The sequence below is a fragment of the Caretta caretta genome, chromosome 1, assembly GCF_965140235.1.
Source record: "Caretta caretta isolate rCarCar2 chromosome 1, rCarCar1.hap1, whole genome shotgun sequence".
In the NCBI taxonomy this organism is placed as follows: domain Eukaryota; kingdom Metazoa; phylum Chordata; order Testudines; family Cheloniidae; genus Caretta; species Caretta caretta.
This window is the reverse complement of record NC_134206.1, coordinates 33,382,225-33,398,531: the sequence shown is the minus strand read 5'-3', so window position 1 is coordinate 33,398,531 and position 16,307 is coordinate 33,382,225. Positions and strand designations below refer to the sequence as shown.

At 44.6% G+C, this 16,307-nt stretch overlaps 1 protein-coding gene across 6 annotated transcripts in view; it reads right to left on the bottom strand.

Moving 5' to 3' along the window:
• Positions 1-11,157, bottom strand: part of YAP1 (Yes1 associated transcriptional regulator) — a 184,394-nt gene extending 173,237 nt beyond the window's left edge. For all 6 annotated transcript variants that reach the window (XM_048843668.2, XM_048843687.2, XM_048843677.2 and 3 more), the window contains exons 1-3: positions 10,784-11,157; positions 8,950-9,031; positions 7,546-7,618 (exon numbers count right to left, since the gene is read on the bottom strand). In XM_048843668.2, the coding sequence (XP_048699625.2) occupies positions 7,546-7,618; positions 8,950-9,031; positions 10,784-11,142 (514 nt within the window). In that variant the 5' untranslated portion in view covers positions 11,143-11,157. The remainder of the gene's footprint in view (positions 1-7,545; positions 7,619-8,949; positions 9,032-10,783) is intronic.
• Between the last annotated feature and the right edge of the window lie 5,150 nt (positions 11,158-16,307).

Below are 16,307 nucleotides of genomic sequence, written 5' to 3'. Positions count from 1 at the left end.
AAAATAAATTACCTTGTTAAAATGTATAAATAGAAAGTTGACCATTCCAATGAAATACAGCACACTGCTGATTTCTTTTCTTTAAATTTGCAAAGGGTGTGGCTTTGGGTGGGCATGGCTTGTAGGTGCAGATGCAAAGGTATTTTCTGCCCTCCCTCATAGGTGTTGGCTGTTGGGTAAATTTTTCAGGCCCTAGCCAAAATCCACTTACAACGTCAGTTACCCTAATGATCCAGAGACAGTCATTCATTTCCCAGGGACTAGATGGAGCAGATGAATCTATATTATCAACTCGGATAATAGCAGATAATAAAATTAGAAACAAGAGACAACCCTGGCTTAGCCAGGAGATCTTCAATGATCTAAAAATAAAAAAGAGGCCTACAAAAAGTGGAAACTAGGTCAAATTACAAAGGATGAATATAAAAAAATAACACAAGTATGTAGGGACAAAATTAGAAAGGCCAAGGCACAAAACGAAATCAAACTAGCTAGAGACAAAAAGAGTAACAAGGAAACATTCTACAAATACATTAGAAGCAAGAGGAAGACCAAGGACAGGGTAGGCCCATTACTCAATGGTGAGGGCGGGACGGGGGGGGAGGGGGGAATAATAATAGAAAATGTGGAAATGGCAGAGGTACTTAATGACTTCTTTGTTTTGGTTTTCACAAAGAAGGGTGGTGGTGATTGGATGTCTAATGCAGTGAATGCCAGTGAAAATGAGGTAGGAACAGCAGAGGCTAAAATAGGGAAAAAACAAGTTAAAAATTACTTGGACAAATTAGATGTCTTCACGTCACCAAGGCCTGATGAAATGCATCCTAGAATATGCAGGGAGCTGACTGAGGAGATATCTGAGCCATTAGTGATTACCTTTGAGAAGTCATGGAAGATGGGAGAGATTCCAGAAGACTGGAAAAAGGCAAATATAGTGCCCATCTATAAAAAGGGAAATAAGGAAAGCCCAGGAAATTACAGACCAGTCAGCTTAACTTTTGTACCCGGAATGATAGGAGCAAATAATTAAGCAATCTATTTGCAAACATCTAGAAGATAATAAAGTGATACATAACTAGTCAGCATGGATTTGTCAAAAAAAAAAAAATAGTGTCAAACCAACCTTTATATCTTTCTTTGGCAGGGTAACAAGACTTGTAGATAAGAGGGAAGCGGTAGACATGGTATATCTTGACTTTAGTAAAGCTTTTGATACTGTCTTGCATGACCTTCTCATAAATAAACTAGGGAAATGCAACCTAGATGGAGCTACTATAAGGTGGGTACAAAACTGGTTGGAAAACCGTTCCCAGAGAGTAGTTAAAAGTGGTTCACAGACATGCTAGAAGGGCATAATGAATGGGGTCCTGCAATGATCAGTTCTGGGTCCGGTTCTGTTCAATATCTTTATCAATGATTTAGATAATGGCATACACTTATAAGTAAACTTATAAAGTTTGTGGACAATACCAAGCTGGGAGGAGTTGTAAGTTGTAAGTGAAAATTCAAAATGATCTGGACAAACTGGAGAAATGGTCTGAAGTAAATAGAATGAAATTCAATAAGGACAAATGCAAAGTACTCCATTTATAAAGGAACAATCAGTTGCACAAATACAAAATGGGAAATGACTGCCTAGGAAGAAGTACTGCGGAAAGGGATCTGGGGTCATAGTGGACCACAAGCTAAATATGAATCAACACTGTAACACTATTGCAAAAAAACCAAACGTCATTCTGGGATATATTAGCAGGAGTGTTGTAAGCAAGACACGAGAAGTAATTCTTCCACTCTACTCCACTTTGATTAGGCCTCAACTGGAGTATTGTGTTCAGTTCTGGGCATCACATTTTAGGAAGGAAGTGGAAAAATTGGAGAGAGTCCAGAGAAGAGCAACAGAAATGATTAAAGGTCTAGAAAAACATGATCTATGAGGGAAGATTGAAAAAAATTGGGTTTGTTTAGTCTGGAAAAGAGAAGACAGAGGGGACATGATAACAGCGTTCAAGTATATAAAAGGTTGTTACCAGGAAGAGGAAGAAAAATTGTTTTTCTTAACCTCTGAGGATAGGACAAGAAGCAATGGACTTAAATTGAAGCAAGGGAGGTTTAGGTTGAACATTAGGAAAAACTTCCTAATTGTCAGGGTGGTTAAGCACTGGAATAAATTGCCTAGGGAGGTTGTGGAATCTCCATCATTGGAGACTTTTAAGAGCAGGTTAGACAAACACCTCTCAGGAATGGTCTAGATAATTAGTCCTGCCATGAGTGCAGGGGACTGGACTAGATTACCTCTCGAGGTCCCTTCCAGTCCAATTCTATGATTAGAAGTTAATTATACTAACTTTTCTCCAGATCTATTACTATTTTAGGCAGAAACTCACACACAACTTATGACTGTGATGCTTAATTAAAGTGCAGCTCCATACTTACAAATACACAGGGTAACTAGGGCTGAAAAAGATCTGCAAATTTAAGGAAGAGTAAGAGAATGCTGGAAGATCATCAGCTTGTGTTTTCTTACTATACTTTTCAGAAAAAAATGTATATGAATCATAGAATATAGAATATAAGGGTTGGAAGGGACCCCAGAAGGTCATCTAGTCCAACCCCCTGCTCGAAGCAGGACCAATTCCCAGTTAAATCATCCCAGCCAGGGCTTTGTCAAGCCTGACCTTAAAAACCTCTAAGGAAGGAGATTCTACCACCTCCCTAGGTAACGCATTCCAGTGTTTCACCACCCTCTTAGTGAAAAAGTTTTTCCTAATATCCAATCTAAACCTCCCCCACTGCAACTTGAGACCATTACTCCTCGTTCTGTCATCCGATACCATTGAGAACAGTCTAGAGCCATCCTCTTTGGAACCCCCTTTCAGGTAGTTGAAAGCAGCTATCAAATCCCCCCTCATTCTTCTCTTCTGCAGGCTAAACAATCCCAGCTCCCTCAGCCTCTCCTCATAACTCATGTGTTCCAGACCCCTAATCATTTTTGTTGCCCTTCGCTGGACTCTCTCCAATTTATCCACATCCTTCTTGAAGTGTGGGGCCCAAAACTGGACACAGTACTCCAGATGAGGCCTCACCAATGTCGAATAGAGGGGAACAGTCCCTCGATCTGCTCGCTATGCCCCTACTTATACATCCCAAAATGCCATTGGCCTTCTTGGCAACAAGGGCACACTGCTGACTCATATCCAGCTTCTCGTCCACTGTCACCCCTAGGTCCTTTTCCGCAGAACTGCTGCCTAGCCATTCGGTCCCTAGTCTGTAGCTGTGCATTGGGTTCTTCCGTCCTAAGTGCAGGACCCTGCACTTATCCTTATTGAACCTCATCAGATTTCTTTTGGCCCAATCCTCCAATTTGTCTAGGTCCTTCTGTATCCTATCCCTCCCCTCCAGCGTATCTACCACTCCTCCCAGTTTAGTATCATCCGCAAATTTGCTGAGAGTGCAATCCACACCATCCTCCAGATCATTTATGAAGATATTGAACAAAACCGGCCCCAGGACCGACCCTTGGGGCACTCCACTTGATACCGGCTGCCAACTAGACATGGAGCCATTGATAACTACCCGTTGAGCCCGACAATCTAGCCAGCTTTCTACCCACCTTGTAGTGCATTCATCCAGCCCATACTTCCTTAACTTGCTGACAAGAATACTGTGGGAGACCGTGTCAAAAGCTTTGCTAAAGTCAAGAAACAATACATCCACTGCTTTCCCTTCATCCACAGAACCAGTAATCTCATCATAGAAGGCGATTAGATTAGTCAGGCATGACCTTCCCTTGGTGAATCCATGCTGGCTGTTCCTGATCACTTTCCTCTCATGCAAGTGCTTCAGAATTGATTCTTTGAGGACCTGCTCCATGATTTTTCCAGGGACTGAAGTGAGGCTGACTGGCCTGTAGTTCCCAGGATCCTCCTTCTTCCCTTTTTTAAAGATTGGCACTACATTAGCCTTTTTCCAGTCATCTGGGACTTCCCCGGTTCGCCACGAGTTTTCAAAGATAATGGCCAATGGCTCTGCAATCACAGCCGCCAGTTCCTTCAGCACTCTCGGATGCAACTCGTCCGGCCCCATGGACTTGTGCACGTCCAGCTTTTCTAAATAGTCCCTAACCACCTCTATCTCCACAGAGGGCTGTCCATCTCTTCCCCATTTTGTGATGCCCAGCGTAGCAGTCTGGGAGCTGACCTTGTTAGTGAAAACAGAGGCAAAAAAAGCATTGAGTACATTAGCTTTTTCCACATCCTCTGTCACTAGTTTGCCTCCCTCATTCAGTAAGGGGCCCACACATTCCTTGGCTTTCTTCTTGTTGCCAACATACCTGAAGAAACCCTTCTTGTTACTCTTGACATCTCTGGCTAGCTGCAGCTCCAGGTGCGATTTGGCCCTCCTGATAACATTCCTACATGCCCGAGCAATATTTTTATACTCTTCCCTGGTCATATGTCCAACCTTCCACTTCTTGTAAGCTTCTTTTTTATGTTTAAGATCCGCTAAGATTTCACCATTAAGCCAAGCTGGTCGCCTGCCATATTTACTATTCTTTCGACTCATCGGGATGGTTTGTCCCTGTAACCTCAACAGGGATTCCTTGAAATACAGCCAGCTCTCCTGGACTCCTTTCCCCTTCAAGTTAGTCCCCCAGGGGATCCTGGCCATCCGTTCCCTGAGGGAGTCGAAGTCTGCTTTCCTGAAGTCCAGGGTCCGTATCGTGCTGCTTACCTTTCTTCCCTGTGTCAGGATCCTGAACTCAACCAACTCATGGTCACTGCCTCCCAGATTCCCATCCACTTTTGCTTCCCCCACTAATTCTACCCGGTTTGTGAGCAGCAGGTCAAGAAAAGCGCCCCCCCTAGTTGGCTCCTCGAGCACTTGCGCCAGGAAATTGTCCCCTACGCTTTCCAAAAACTTCCTGGATTGTCTATGCACCGCTGTATTGCTCTCCCAGCAGATATCAGGAAAATTAAAGTCACCCATGAGAATCAGGGCATGCGATCCAGTAGCTTCCGTGAGCTGCCGGAAGAAAGCCTCATCTACCTCATCCCCCTGGTCCGGTGGTCTATAGCAGACTCCCACCACTACATCACTCTTGTTGCACACACTTCTAAACTTAATCCAGAGACACTCAGGTTTTTCTGCAGTTTCGTACCGGAGCTCTGAGCAGTCATACTGTAAACTAATGGGAGAAAAATGAGCCCGCATACTTAACCGAAAAAGATAAGCAGAGAGAGGGAAGGCAGGTTTTAAAGAAAGAGTAAAATGTGATGGAGTATACTGGCCATTCAGTGTTCAGAGAGCAAACACTTCTGGTTCCTGGAAGTAAAATGCATTACTCCTGTGCTTACCACACCAAGATGTGTTCAGGACCAGCAGGAGTTAAAAAGCCAGGATGCTTGGCAGGTGACCCTTTGACCCAGGCAGGAGGTATGTAACCTGCTGACCTTCCTTGAGAAGGGGGCTGGAAAGTCACACAGGCAAGACAGATAGCTTAAGAACTCTTGCCCAAAGCAGGAGAGAGGGAAGATTACCTTGATTTGGTCTATTATGTTTTCTTTTGCTTGCTACAGTTTGATGACTGGGAAAAAGGCAACTAGAAGGGCTGTGTTGTGTTAAAGGCCAAATACAGCATCCTAGGAAGGTGAAACTTTGCAGATAACAAGGCAGAGTGTCTGGTGCCAAAGTACAGTGGGGAACTTCCCTGCCCATTCCACAGAGAGCAGGAATGGGGAAACACACACACGCTAACTGTATGCATGCACGTGTAACACTGACAGACCCCGGTCGTCAGCGGGCGGGATCAAAATGGGGAACTCTGAAGCTTAGTGCATGAGCCTCTACCGCATAAGCTAAAAGCCAACTGGCCGTTAGCTAAGGCTGTAGAGCAGACTTGTTTTCTCTCTCTCTCTCTCTCAGTGGTCTCACTGCCACTAGATGGGACAGAACATCATACCCAGGAGGTGTGTGGGTTACAAATGCACACACGCACACAGTAATTGCAGCCAAACCAAGTTGCAGAGTGCAAATTCTTGAGGGATAATATTCTATGTTCCTAAAACACGGAGCCATTGCTCTGATACCAGTATGATTCATACCTTATAAATACTTAATTTTTGGCCCACATTAGACAAAAAATTCAACTGTATTAACATTTGCATTTCCTTGTGGGGCTTTTACAATCTCTTATATATGGCTGTACATATTGTAGGATTTTGTCTTGCACTCATGTTTCATTTCCTTTTTGATTATGCTTCTTTAAAGTTTGTCTGTATAATAACACTTAGCTGAGTCTGCAACCAGTTAGTGACAGGGCACAAGGTAATTAACCGTGAGTTTAACCTTGTGTCACTTTTACAACTGGCATAGCCTACCACATGGCTGTCATCCAGCAGCTAGGTCATTCTTATATTATTCTGTAGACAGGGCCCCCAACAGTGCTGACGTAACCATGTTAGTTCTACCTTAATCGCAGTTAACTCATGGGATTAACTCAAAAATATTAATTGCAATTAAAAAATTAATCGCAATTGATCGCAGTTTTAATCACACTGTTAAACAACAGAATACCAACTAAAATTTGGCATGCTTCCATGCCGATGACGCTTGTTAAAAAATAATGCATTAATTAAATTTGTGACTGAACTCCTTGGGGGAGAATTGTATGTCTCCTGCTCAGTTTTACCTGCATCCTGCGATACATTCCATGTTATGTTTCAGAGTAACAGCTGTGTTAGTCTGTATTCGCAAAAAGAAAAGGAGTACTTGTGGCATCTTAGAGACTAATCAATCTATTTGAGCATAAGCTTTCGTGGGCTACAGCTCACTTCATCAGATGCATACTGTAGAAAATACGGAAGATGTTTTTATACACACAGACCATGAAAAAATGGGTGTTTATCACTACAAAAGGTTTTCTCTCCCCCCACCCCACTCTTCTGCTGGTAATAGCTTATCTAAAGTGATCACTCTCCTTACAATGTGTATGATAATCAAGGTGGGCCATTTCCAGCACAAATCCAGGGTTTAACAAGAACGTCTGGGGGGGGGAGGGGGGAAGAGGGGGAGGAATAAACAAGGGGAAATAGGTTACTTTTTATAATGAATCAACCATTCCCCGTCTCTATTCAAGCCTAAGTTAATTGTATCCAATTTGCAAATTAATTCCAATTCAGCAGTCTCTCGTTGGAGTCTGTTTTCAAAGTTTTTTTGTTGAAGGATAGTCACTTTGAGATCAGAAATCGAGTGACCAAAGAGATTGAAGTGTTCTCCGACTGGTTTATGAATGTTATACTTCTTGACATCTGATTTGTGTCCATTTATTCTTTTACATAGAGACTGTCCAGTTTGACCAATGTGCCAGCAATGCCCCTCTGCCATGTACATTGGAGATTCCTTTAAATGATCTTCTGCTCCAAATTTTATTTCATGAGGGTGAAGGTACAGATCTGAATCGTGTCATTGTTACAAAACATTAACTGGAAAAAATATAGTTACCACACAGAAAGATTTAAAAGACTGACTTATTCTAAATTTATTTACCTAATGTAGTCCACTGTCCAGAAGCTGTAAGCAACTTCAAATTGGCGCTAACATTTGGATCATTAAAAAATGCCTAAAATTTCCAATTAAAAATGAAAGTTAACAAAATGAGATATCATAATATCAACTAAAGCAATAAATTACATTTATATGACAAAATTTTAGGGGGCTAATAAATAAGTGGCTTCAGTCTGACCTCTGAGTTTGCATACCCCAAAATTACATCCCCAGGTTTATGCCTCTGCAATTTTGACTAGTTTTTTTTTTTTAAATACACCCACAAAGGTATTTATGTATGCAGATTTGAGGTTTTCAATCTGCAACACATCAGTTGTCCCAAATTATGCCTGCAGCTTGGTCCGATTAATTTTAAGTGTATTACAAAGTTTTGTAGAATAGGGAATTATCAGGATGCTTTTTTCTGCAGCATAATCAAAATCCATACATAATGTTCATACTTTCTGCACACCAAAGTTATTAAAATAAACCATAAATTACTATATGTAATCTCTACAATTAAACTAATTTATCATTTTACCGCAAAAAAAGTGTTAAGGAGGCAGTAGATGTGTCTTTAATAAGTCTTCAAACAATTAAGATGTAGAATAATCCCAGAGGGAGCTCAGATGCTTTGCTACATTTCCAAATAGAATTTTTCTTTTATGTTACCACCTAATTGCGAATTCATCTCCAAGAAAAATCAGCTAACATTGTCAAATGTCTATTCAACAAATAAGTGAGGAAACCAACCTACTTTTACACTAAACAGATCCATTCTCGCTACTAAATCAAATCACTTCACAGAGGTGAATATATCCTCTTTTATACACAAGGAAATTAAGGAACAAAAAAGGTTAAAGACAAAGGGCCTAATATTCAGAAATGCTAACTATCTATAAGACCAACTGAAGTCAATGAGAACTGCAGGTGCTCAGCACCTCTGAAAACATGGCCCCACTTTTTCAGACTTCTGAATCCACATGCACATCTAGTTTCTGCACATAATTACTGTGATTGGGCAGCAGATCGCATTAACTACATATTCACATGCATTTCTGAAAATCTAGGCCGAGGTGACTGTCTCCCAAACATCAAAAGAGAAGTAATGGCAGCCAGGACTGGAAACAACCAGAGTCCCATTCTTTAGCTCTTATGTTGCCTCACTGGACCAACAGAGAAATGTTAACATTGCCTGTAAAATACTGTCATAGTGTTACACAGCTGACAAAAAATATGAGCATCTCACCCCCCAATCCACCTATTATTAAAGATACTGTAACTGTTTGCCACTTGTAAAAACATAATATAGCAGATATTATGGGAAAGTTTAAGTGTTATTCCAGCACAAAAAAAGTTACAGTTCCCTTAAAAAGGAACCATTACATGTGATAGATTTATAACTACCTTAACAAGTTCATCCTTTTGATAGGCCTTAAAATGTTGGTCAAAACTGAATGCTTGCGCAGTGATTCTGCCATGCATGGACCTGAAACTCAGAACATGGTAAGTAATAATATTAAAAAACACACACACACTGGACACATCCCTTTAGAATATAACAGCAGTTGAAAATTGTCTAAATATTTACTAGCCCAGGCACAAAAATCACGTTCTCACCCTTTCATGACAACTGTTGTTAATTTTTTTTCCATTATATTTTATTCATCTGTCCAATAGATTAAAAAATTACTCTTCTAGGGCAAGAAAAATTTTGCAAGGCTGATATCTATATTATGTTATTTTAAATAACAGCAATTAACTTTACTTCAGGAACTGTCCTCCAAACAGCTCTTTATATGCTTGAAAAACTCTGAAAAGATCTGCAGTAAATCAAGCTCTAGACTCACCACAGTTTTACTGCAAAACAAGGCTGATGTTAATTAGGATTGCCAACTTTCTGATCACACAAAACCGAACACCCCTGCCCCCGATCTTTCCCAAGGCCCCACACCTTTCCTTTCCCCAGGCCCTCTCCCTGCCCCGCCCCTTCTTTGAAGCCCCGCCCCCGCTCACTCCATCCCTCCTCCCTCCATCACTCGCCCTCCTCCACCCTCATTCACTTTCATCAAACTGGGGCAGGGGTTGGGGTGTGGAAGGGGGGTGAGGGCTCCGGTTGGCAGGTGTGGGCTCTGGGGTGGGGCCGGGGATGAGGGGTTTTGGGTGCAGGCGGGGGCTCCGGGCTGGGGCAGGGGTTGGAATGTGGGGGTGTGCAGGCTCTGGGATGGAATTTGGGTGTGGGGGGAGACTCCGGGCTGGGGCAGGGGGTTGGGGTGTGGGAGGTGGTGCGCGGTCCTGGTGGCGCTTACCGTGGCTCCCAGGAAGTGGCTGCCGGGTCCCTGCGGCCCCCTAAGCGCATGGGTGGTCAGGGAGGCTCCGCGTGCAGGCCCCTGTCCCCAGTGCCAGCTCCGCAGCTCCCACTGGTCATGGTTCCCAGCCAATGGGAGTTACAGAGCCGCCACTTGGGGTGGGGGCAGCACCATAGGCGCCGACTCCGTGGGTGGTTCGGGGCTAGAGCACCCACAGGGAAAAATTAGTGAGTACTCTGCACCCACCGGCAGCCAATTCACCTGTCCAATAGGTGGGATCTGCTCAGCACCTCCTCCTCCCCTGAGCTCATCCGGCTCCTCCACCTACCTCCCAGTGTTTCCTGCCTGGCCACCGCCAATCAGCTGTTTAGCAACTTTAGCACTCCGGGGCGGGGCGGGGAAGAGGAGCGGGAACGTGGCATGCTCAGGGGAGGAGGCAGGGAAGAGGTGGGCCCCGGGGTGGGGGCATTTGGGGAAGGGGTTGGAATGGGGGCGGAGCAGGGGCGGGGCCTCATGGAAGGCTTGGAGAGGGGGCAGAGCCGGGGGCCGAGGGGGGCGTGGAGCACCCTTAGGAAAGAGGTGAAGTTGGCACCTACGGGCCAGCTCCCTGCGCGTCGGGGCCACGGCGACCTGACAGCTGCTTCCAGGAGCCGTGTGGGGCCAGGGCAGGCAGGGAGCCTGCCTTCGCCCTTTTAACGCCCTGGACAGCAGTGCTGACCAAAGCCGCCAGGGTCCCCTTCGACCGGGCGTTAGGGTAACACCTGCCACCCGGCATCCCTAAAGTTAATCCGTACCCTCAGCAGAAAGCGTAACATCAACAACCTCTTCACCCTCCTCCCCAGCCCCGCCCGGCAGATCCCCCCCCTGCGGACCCAGCAACGGCCCCGCCCCGTAGAAGACCCCAGGGAGCTAGCAGCGTTTCCCCGTCCCACCACTTGCGGAGCCGGCCCTGCGTGTCCCCGTTCTCCAGGGCGGGGAGGGTTTTCTGCGGGAGATGGCGGAAAGCGAAGCGCGGCCCGGACCCTTCATCCCCGGCCGACATGTTCCTCCCCTGGACGCCGCGCTGGTTACCATGGAAACGCACCCGGCACGTGGTGCCCCGGTTTTCAGCTTCCGCCCGGGGGCTCTGCCGGGCTGACAATGGTTCCGCCGCCCCAAGGGGCCGCGCGAGCTGACACTGCTCCCGGGAAGGGAGGCTCTTGAGCCGGCTCAGCTTCCTGCTCTCCCCGCTTCTGAGGTGAGCGCGCTGAGATTTCCCCCCTTCCTTGCTCCTCTCTCTCTGCAAGCACATATAATGCTGTGATTCAGTATCACTAGGGCCCCCAGGAGGTCAGCAGGCACCTGGCCGGCTGGGCCAGGCTTCCAGCCCCGGTTGGAGCTTCCCGAGCCAAGCCCTGGGCACGGTATTGGCAACCCCCAGCCTTTCGAAACCCGGGAGTGAAGCCCCCATTATCATGAGACTGTTGTTGTGCAAATGACTCATTCTGGCTGCTTGGTCTTGTGGTGGCTGAGACATCTGGTTCACAGTGGTAGTCGTGTTAGACTGTATCAGCAAAAAAAAAAAAAAAAAAAAGCCAGGAGTGCTTGTGGCACCTTAGAGACCAAAATTTATTTGAGCATAAGCTTTCGTGGGCTAAAGCCACTTCATCGGATGCATGCACTGGAAAGTACAATAGGAAGATATATATACAGAGAGAACATGAAAAAAGAATGTTGCCATACCAACTGTAACAAGACCAATTAATTAAGATGGATTATCATCAGCAGGAGAAAAAAACACCTTTTGTAGTGATAATCAGGATGGCCCATTTCAAACAATTGACAGGAAGGTGTGAGTAACGGTCAGGGGAAAAAATTAGCATGGGGAAATAGTTTTACTTTGTGTAATGACCCATCCACTCCCAGTCTTTATTCAAGCCTAATTTAATGGTGTCCAGTTTGCAAATTAATACCAATTCTGCAGTTTCTCATTGGAGTCTGTTTTTGAAGTTTTTTTGTTGGAGAATTGCGACTTTTAGGTCTGAAATTGAGTGACCAGGGAGGTTGAAGTGTTCTCCGACTGGTTTTTGAATGTTATAATTCTTGATGTCTGATTTGTGTCCATTTATTCTTTTGCATAGAGATTGTCCAGTTTGGCCAATGTACATGGCAGAGGGGCATTGTTGGCACATGATGGCATATATCACATTGGTAGACGTGCAGGTGAATAAGTCTCTTATGGTGTGGCTGATGTGATTAGGTCCTATGATGGTGTCCCTTGAATAGATATGTGGACAGAGTTGGAAACGGGCTTTGTTGCAAGGATAGGTTCCTGGGTTAGTGTCTTTGTTATGTGGTATGTGGTTGCTGGTGAGTATTTGCTTCAGGTTGGCGGGCTGTCTGTAAGCGAGGACTGGCCTGTGTCCCAAGATCTGTGAGAGTGAGGGATCATCCTTCAGGATAGGTTGTAGATCCTTGATGATTCGCTGGAGAGGTTTAAGTTGGGGGCTGAAGGTGACGGCTAGTGGCATTCTATTACTTTCTGTGTTGGGCCTGTCCTGGAGTAGGTAACTTCTGGGTATTCTTCTGGCTCTGTCAGTCTGTTTCTTCACTTCAGCAGGTGGGTATTGTAGTTTTAAGAATGCTTGATAAAGATCTTGTTTGTCTCTGTCTGAGGGATTGGAGCAAATGTGGTTGTATTTTAGGGCTTGGCTGTAGACAATGGATCGTGTGATGTGGTCTGAAGGAATGTAGGTAAGTATAACGGTCAGCAAGTTTCCGGTATAGGGTGGTGTTTATGTGGCCATTGCTTATTTGCACTGTAGTGTCCAGGAAGTGGATCTCTTATGTGGACTGGTCCAGGCTGAGGTTGATGGTGGGATGGAAATTGTTGAAATTATGGTGGAATTCCTCAAGGGCTTCTTTTCCATGGGTCCAGATGATGAAGATGTCATCAGTGTAGTGTAAGTAGAGTAGGGGCGTTAGGGGACGAGAGCGGAGGAAGTGTTGTTCTAAGTTAGCCACAAAAATGTTGGCATATTGTGGGGCCATGCTATTGGGGCATTTAGTTCACAGGATGAGGTATACCACATGTTACATGTTGTGATAGGCATGTGAAAGACCCATGGATCTTTAGAGGTGTGTGGTGGGGACTGTTGATCATTGTAGAAGCAGAGATATGTCTGCATCTGTTGTTCTGAAGGCATCTGGTGCTGCTTTGAGATGGTGTATCCTGCTCTGTGGGGAGCTTGCTTCTGAAGATAAGGTTGGAGAGACTGGGAGTAGTTTGAAGGCCAGAAGAGGGGATTCAGGAAATATTTCTTTCAGGATGGAGTCCCCCTCGAGGATGGTGTGTAGTTGTTTGATGAAACCCCATTTGAGTTCCAGTCTGGGGTTGTATGTGACAACTGGGATGTGCAGTCAGAGAGAGTTTTATTTCTATATTGAAGCAAGTATTTGGGTGGACTGTTCCATGATGCAATCTACTTCTCTGGTGGAGTGTCCTTGTTTGGTGAAGGCAGTTTTGAGTGTGTTAAGATATACATCCTGGACTTTCTCCTCTGAAACGTATTCTATGGTATCTGAGTGCCTGGCTGTAGGTAACAGATTTCTTGGTGTGTTTGGGGTGATTACTGGACCTATGAAGGTAGGTGTGATGATCTGTGGGTTTCTTGTATATAGTTGTCTGTAGGGTTCCATTGTTGAAACTGATTGTAGTGTCCAGGAAGTTGATGCTAGCATGGGAGTTTAATGGACAGTTCATGGTGCTTGAAATTGAGGTAGACATCTATGAGGGGGTTTATCTGTCCAGAGGATGAAAATATAATTGATGTATCTCAGGCATTGGTTTTGTGGTGCATTTGTCCAAAAATTCTTTTTCAGCGTGGTCCATGAAGAGATTGGCATATTGGCATCCTAGTATTTTCCGCAAAGGAAACTTGCACAACACTTTCGAAAGATGAGCCTGGGAGCTTAAATTCATAACTCTCCTAGGCATTAAAAATCATGGAATGAATAGGGACATTGGATTTATGGTTTATTACAATAATCTATAACTCACTAACTATCCCCCATTGCTCCCCCCACTTTCCTCCCTATGACTGGAGGGGTGTTAACGGGCTACTTCACCTTGAATGGTCCCTTGAAATATGTGTTAACTACTTATGCTAAACAATCTGGTCCATCTTGTATTAACTCACTCTGAATAAGTTTCTCAGACCTGAAAAGTAGCTCTGTGTAAGCTTGAAAACTTGTCTCTCTCACCAACAGAAGTTGGTCCAATAAAAGATATTTCTTCACCCCCCTTGTCTCTCTAAGTTGTTTCTTGTAAGAATGAGTTAGATATTTGCCTCACTGCATACCAAATAGCCACAGGAGGTGGTGGGTTTATGGTTTAGAGCACCTCGGATGCAGGAGACCCAGGTTTAATTCTCCCCTCTCCCATTGGCTATCTTAGGAATCTGCCTGCCTAGTGTACAGGCTTTTGTAGATCTCATTCTCCTGTGCCTGTCTCTTCCCCATTCACTGTATAGGGAGCATAGGTACGTAACCCAGGCTTTGTGGATTGCAGTGCTTTTTCAAGGAGCCTAAAAATTAGGCCTTGTGAAGCTTAAGTCCCTTTGTGGATGGGGCCTAATTATTTACAGAATCAGGTCCACAGAGACAGAATATTTTATCAACACACAGCTGTAGACCTTTTGTTTAAATTTAAAATAGCTGTTCCCCATCATGCAGGAGGTGCTGTGAGGAAGGGGGAGGAGTTGAGTTGATCTGCGGGGCCCGCAGACCCCAGGGAGTACCCTCATGGATACCAGTTTGAGAAATGCTAGTTTAAAAGATTGCCCTTATCTCAGTAATTGCAGTTGGGAACCCGCTGAATTATTAAACTAACTGCATCAGAAAACAAGTAGGGCCTAATCCTGCCTCCTTGTTCAGCCAAAGCTCTCAATGGAAAATGAGAAATACAGCATATCGAATTTAGTTAATGTTCATTTTAATGTTTAAGAAGATGTTTGAAAAGTTAAAGTAGGATAGTGGCATAAAGGTTAGGGTAATTTTAGAAAGTGTGAGCTCTCTGGATACTTGTTGAGCTGTTAATGGGAGATATGGGTGCATAAGGAGAGCAGATTTGTGCCCCTGTGGACTAATTTTTAAAATAATGCTTATTAAGATATCAGAAAGTTTGCATAATAATATTGATCCTTTTTTTAAACATAGCCTACCTAAATCTAGCATAACCTCTTGCCCTTTTTATGATTCTTGCTGATCTCATGAATCAGTCATCTTGGGCGGTGCTAGCATCTTCCTTCAGTCACACCCATTGAACTAATCCCTCATGTCTGTAGCTTGTTCAGCTTCAGCGCTGAATGTTAGTATGTGGCAATAAAGCTTATTCTTTTATTTGTGCTAGGTTTGGCCATATAGCATAGCTTTCTTTTATCAACTCATTAATATGTTAGAGTCACTTTTCCATTATGAAATCTGGCCCCAAAGAGGCTCGTGATATTTTACTTAATATATGTGTTTACAATTTATCATGACCAGTCTGGCTTAAACAGGAGATCTTCAATGATCTGAAACAAAAAAGAGTCTTACAAAAAGTTAAAATTACAAAGTATTAATATAAACAAATAACGTAAGTATGTAGGGACAAAATTAGAAAGGTCAAGGCACAAATGAGATTAAACTACCGAGAGACATAAAGGGTAACAAGAAAACATTCTCCAAATACATTAGAAGCAAGAGGAATACCAAGAACAGGGTAGGCCCGATACTCAATGGGATGGGGGGGTAAATAACAGCAACAGAAAATGTGGAAATTGCAGAACTGCTAAATGACTTTTTTGTTTCAGTTTTCACCAAAAAGGTTAGTAGTGATTGGATGTCTAATGTAGTAAATGCCAGTGAAAATGAGGTAGAATCAGAGGCTAAAATAGGGAAAGAACTAGTTTAAAATGACTTAGACAAGTTAGATGTCTTCAAGTCACCAGGGCCCATAGGTGCTGACTCCATGGGTGCTCCAGGGCTGGAAAAAAATAAGTGGGTGCTTAGCATGCACCAGCAGCCAGCTCCTCTCCCCCCCATCCCCCTGCGAGCCTCCCATCCGCCAGCAGCCCTGTCAATTAACTCCCCTCCCAGCATCTCCCCACCGCTGCAATCAGCTGTTCTGCAGCGTGCAGGAGGCTCTAGGAGGGAGGGGGAGAAGCAGAGATGGGGCATGCTTGGGGGAGGGGGCAGGAAGAGGTGGGGTGGGGGTGGAGCGGGGGGCAGGAAGAGGCGGGGTTTGTGTGGGGGTTGGGATAATGAGTCAGGTGTGGTCAGGGCCTGGGGCAGAGCAGGGGTAGGAAGAGGCAGGGCAGGGGTGAGGGCTGGGTGTGGGGCAGAGTGTGGGGTTGAGCACCCCTGGGGCCTGGAGGAAGCCGGTGCCAGGGCCTGATGGAATACATCCTAGAATACTCAAGTAGTTGAATGAGGCAG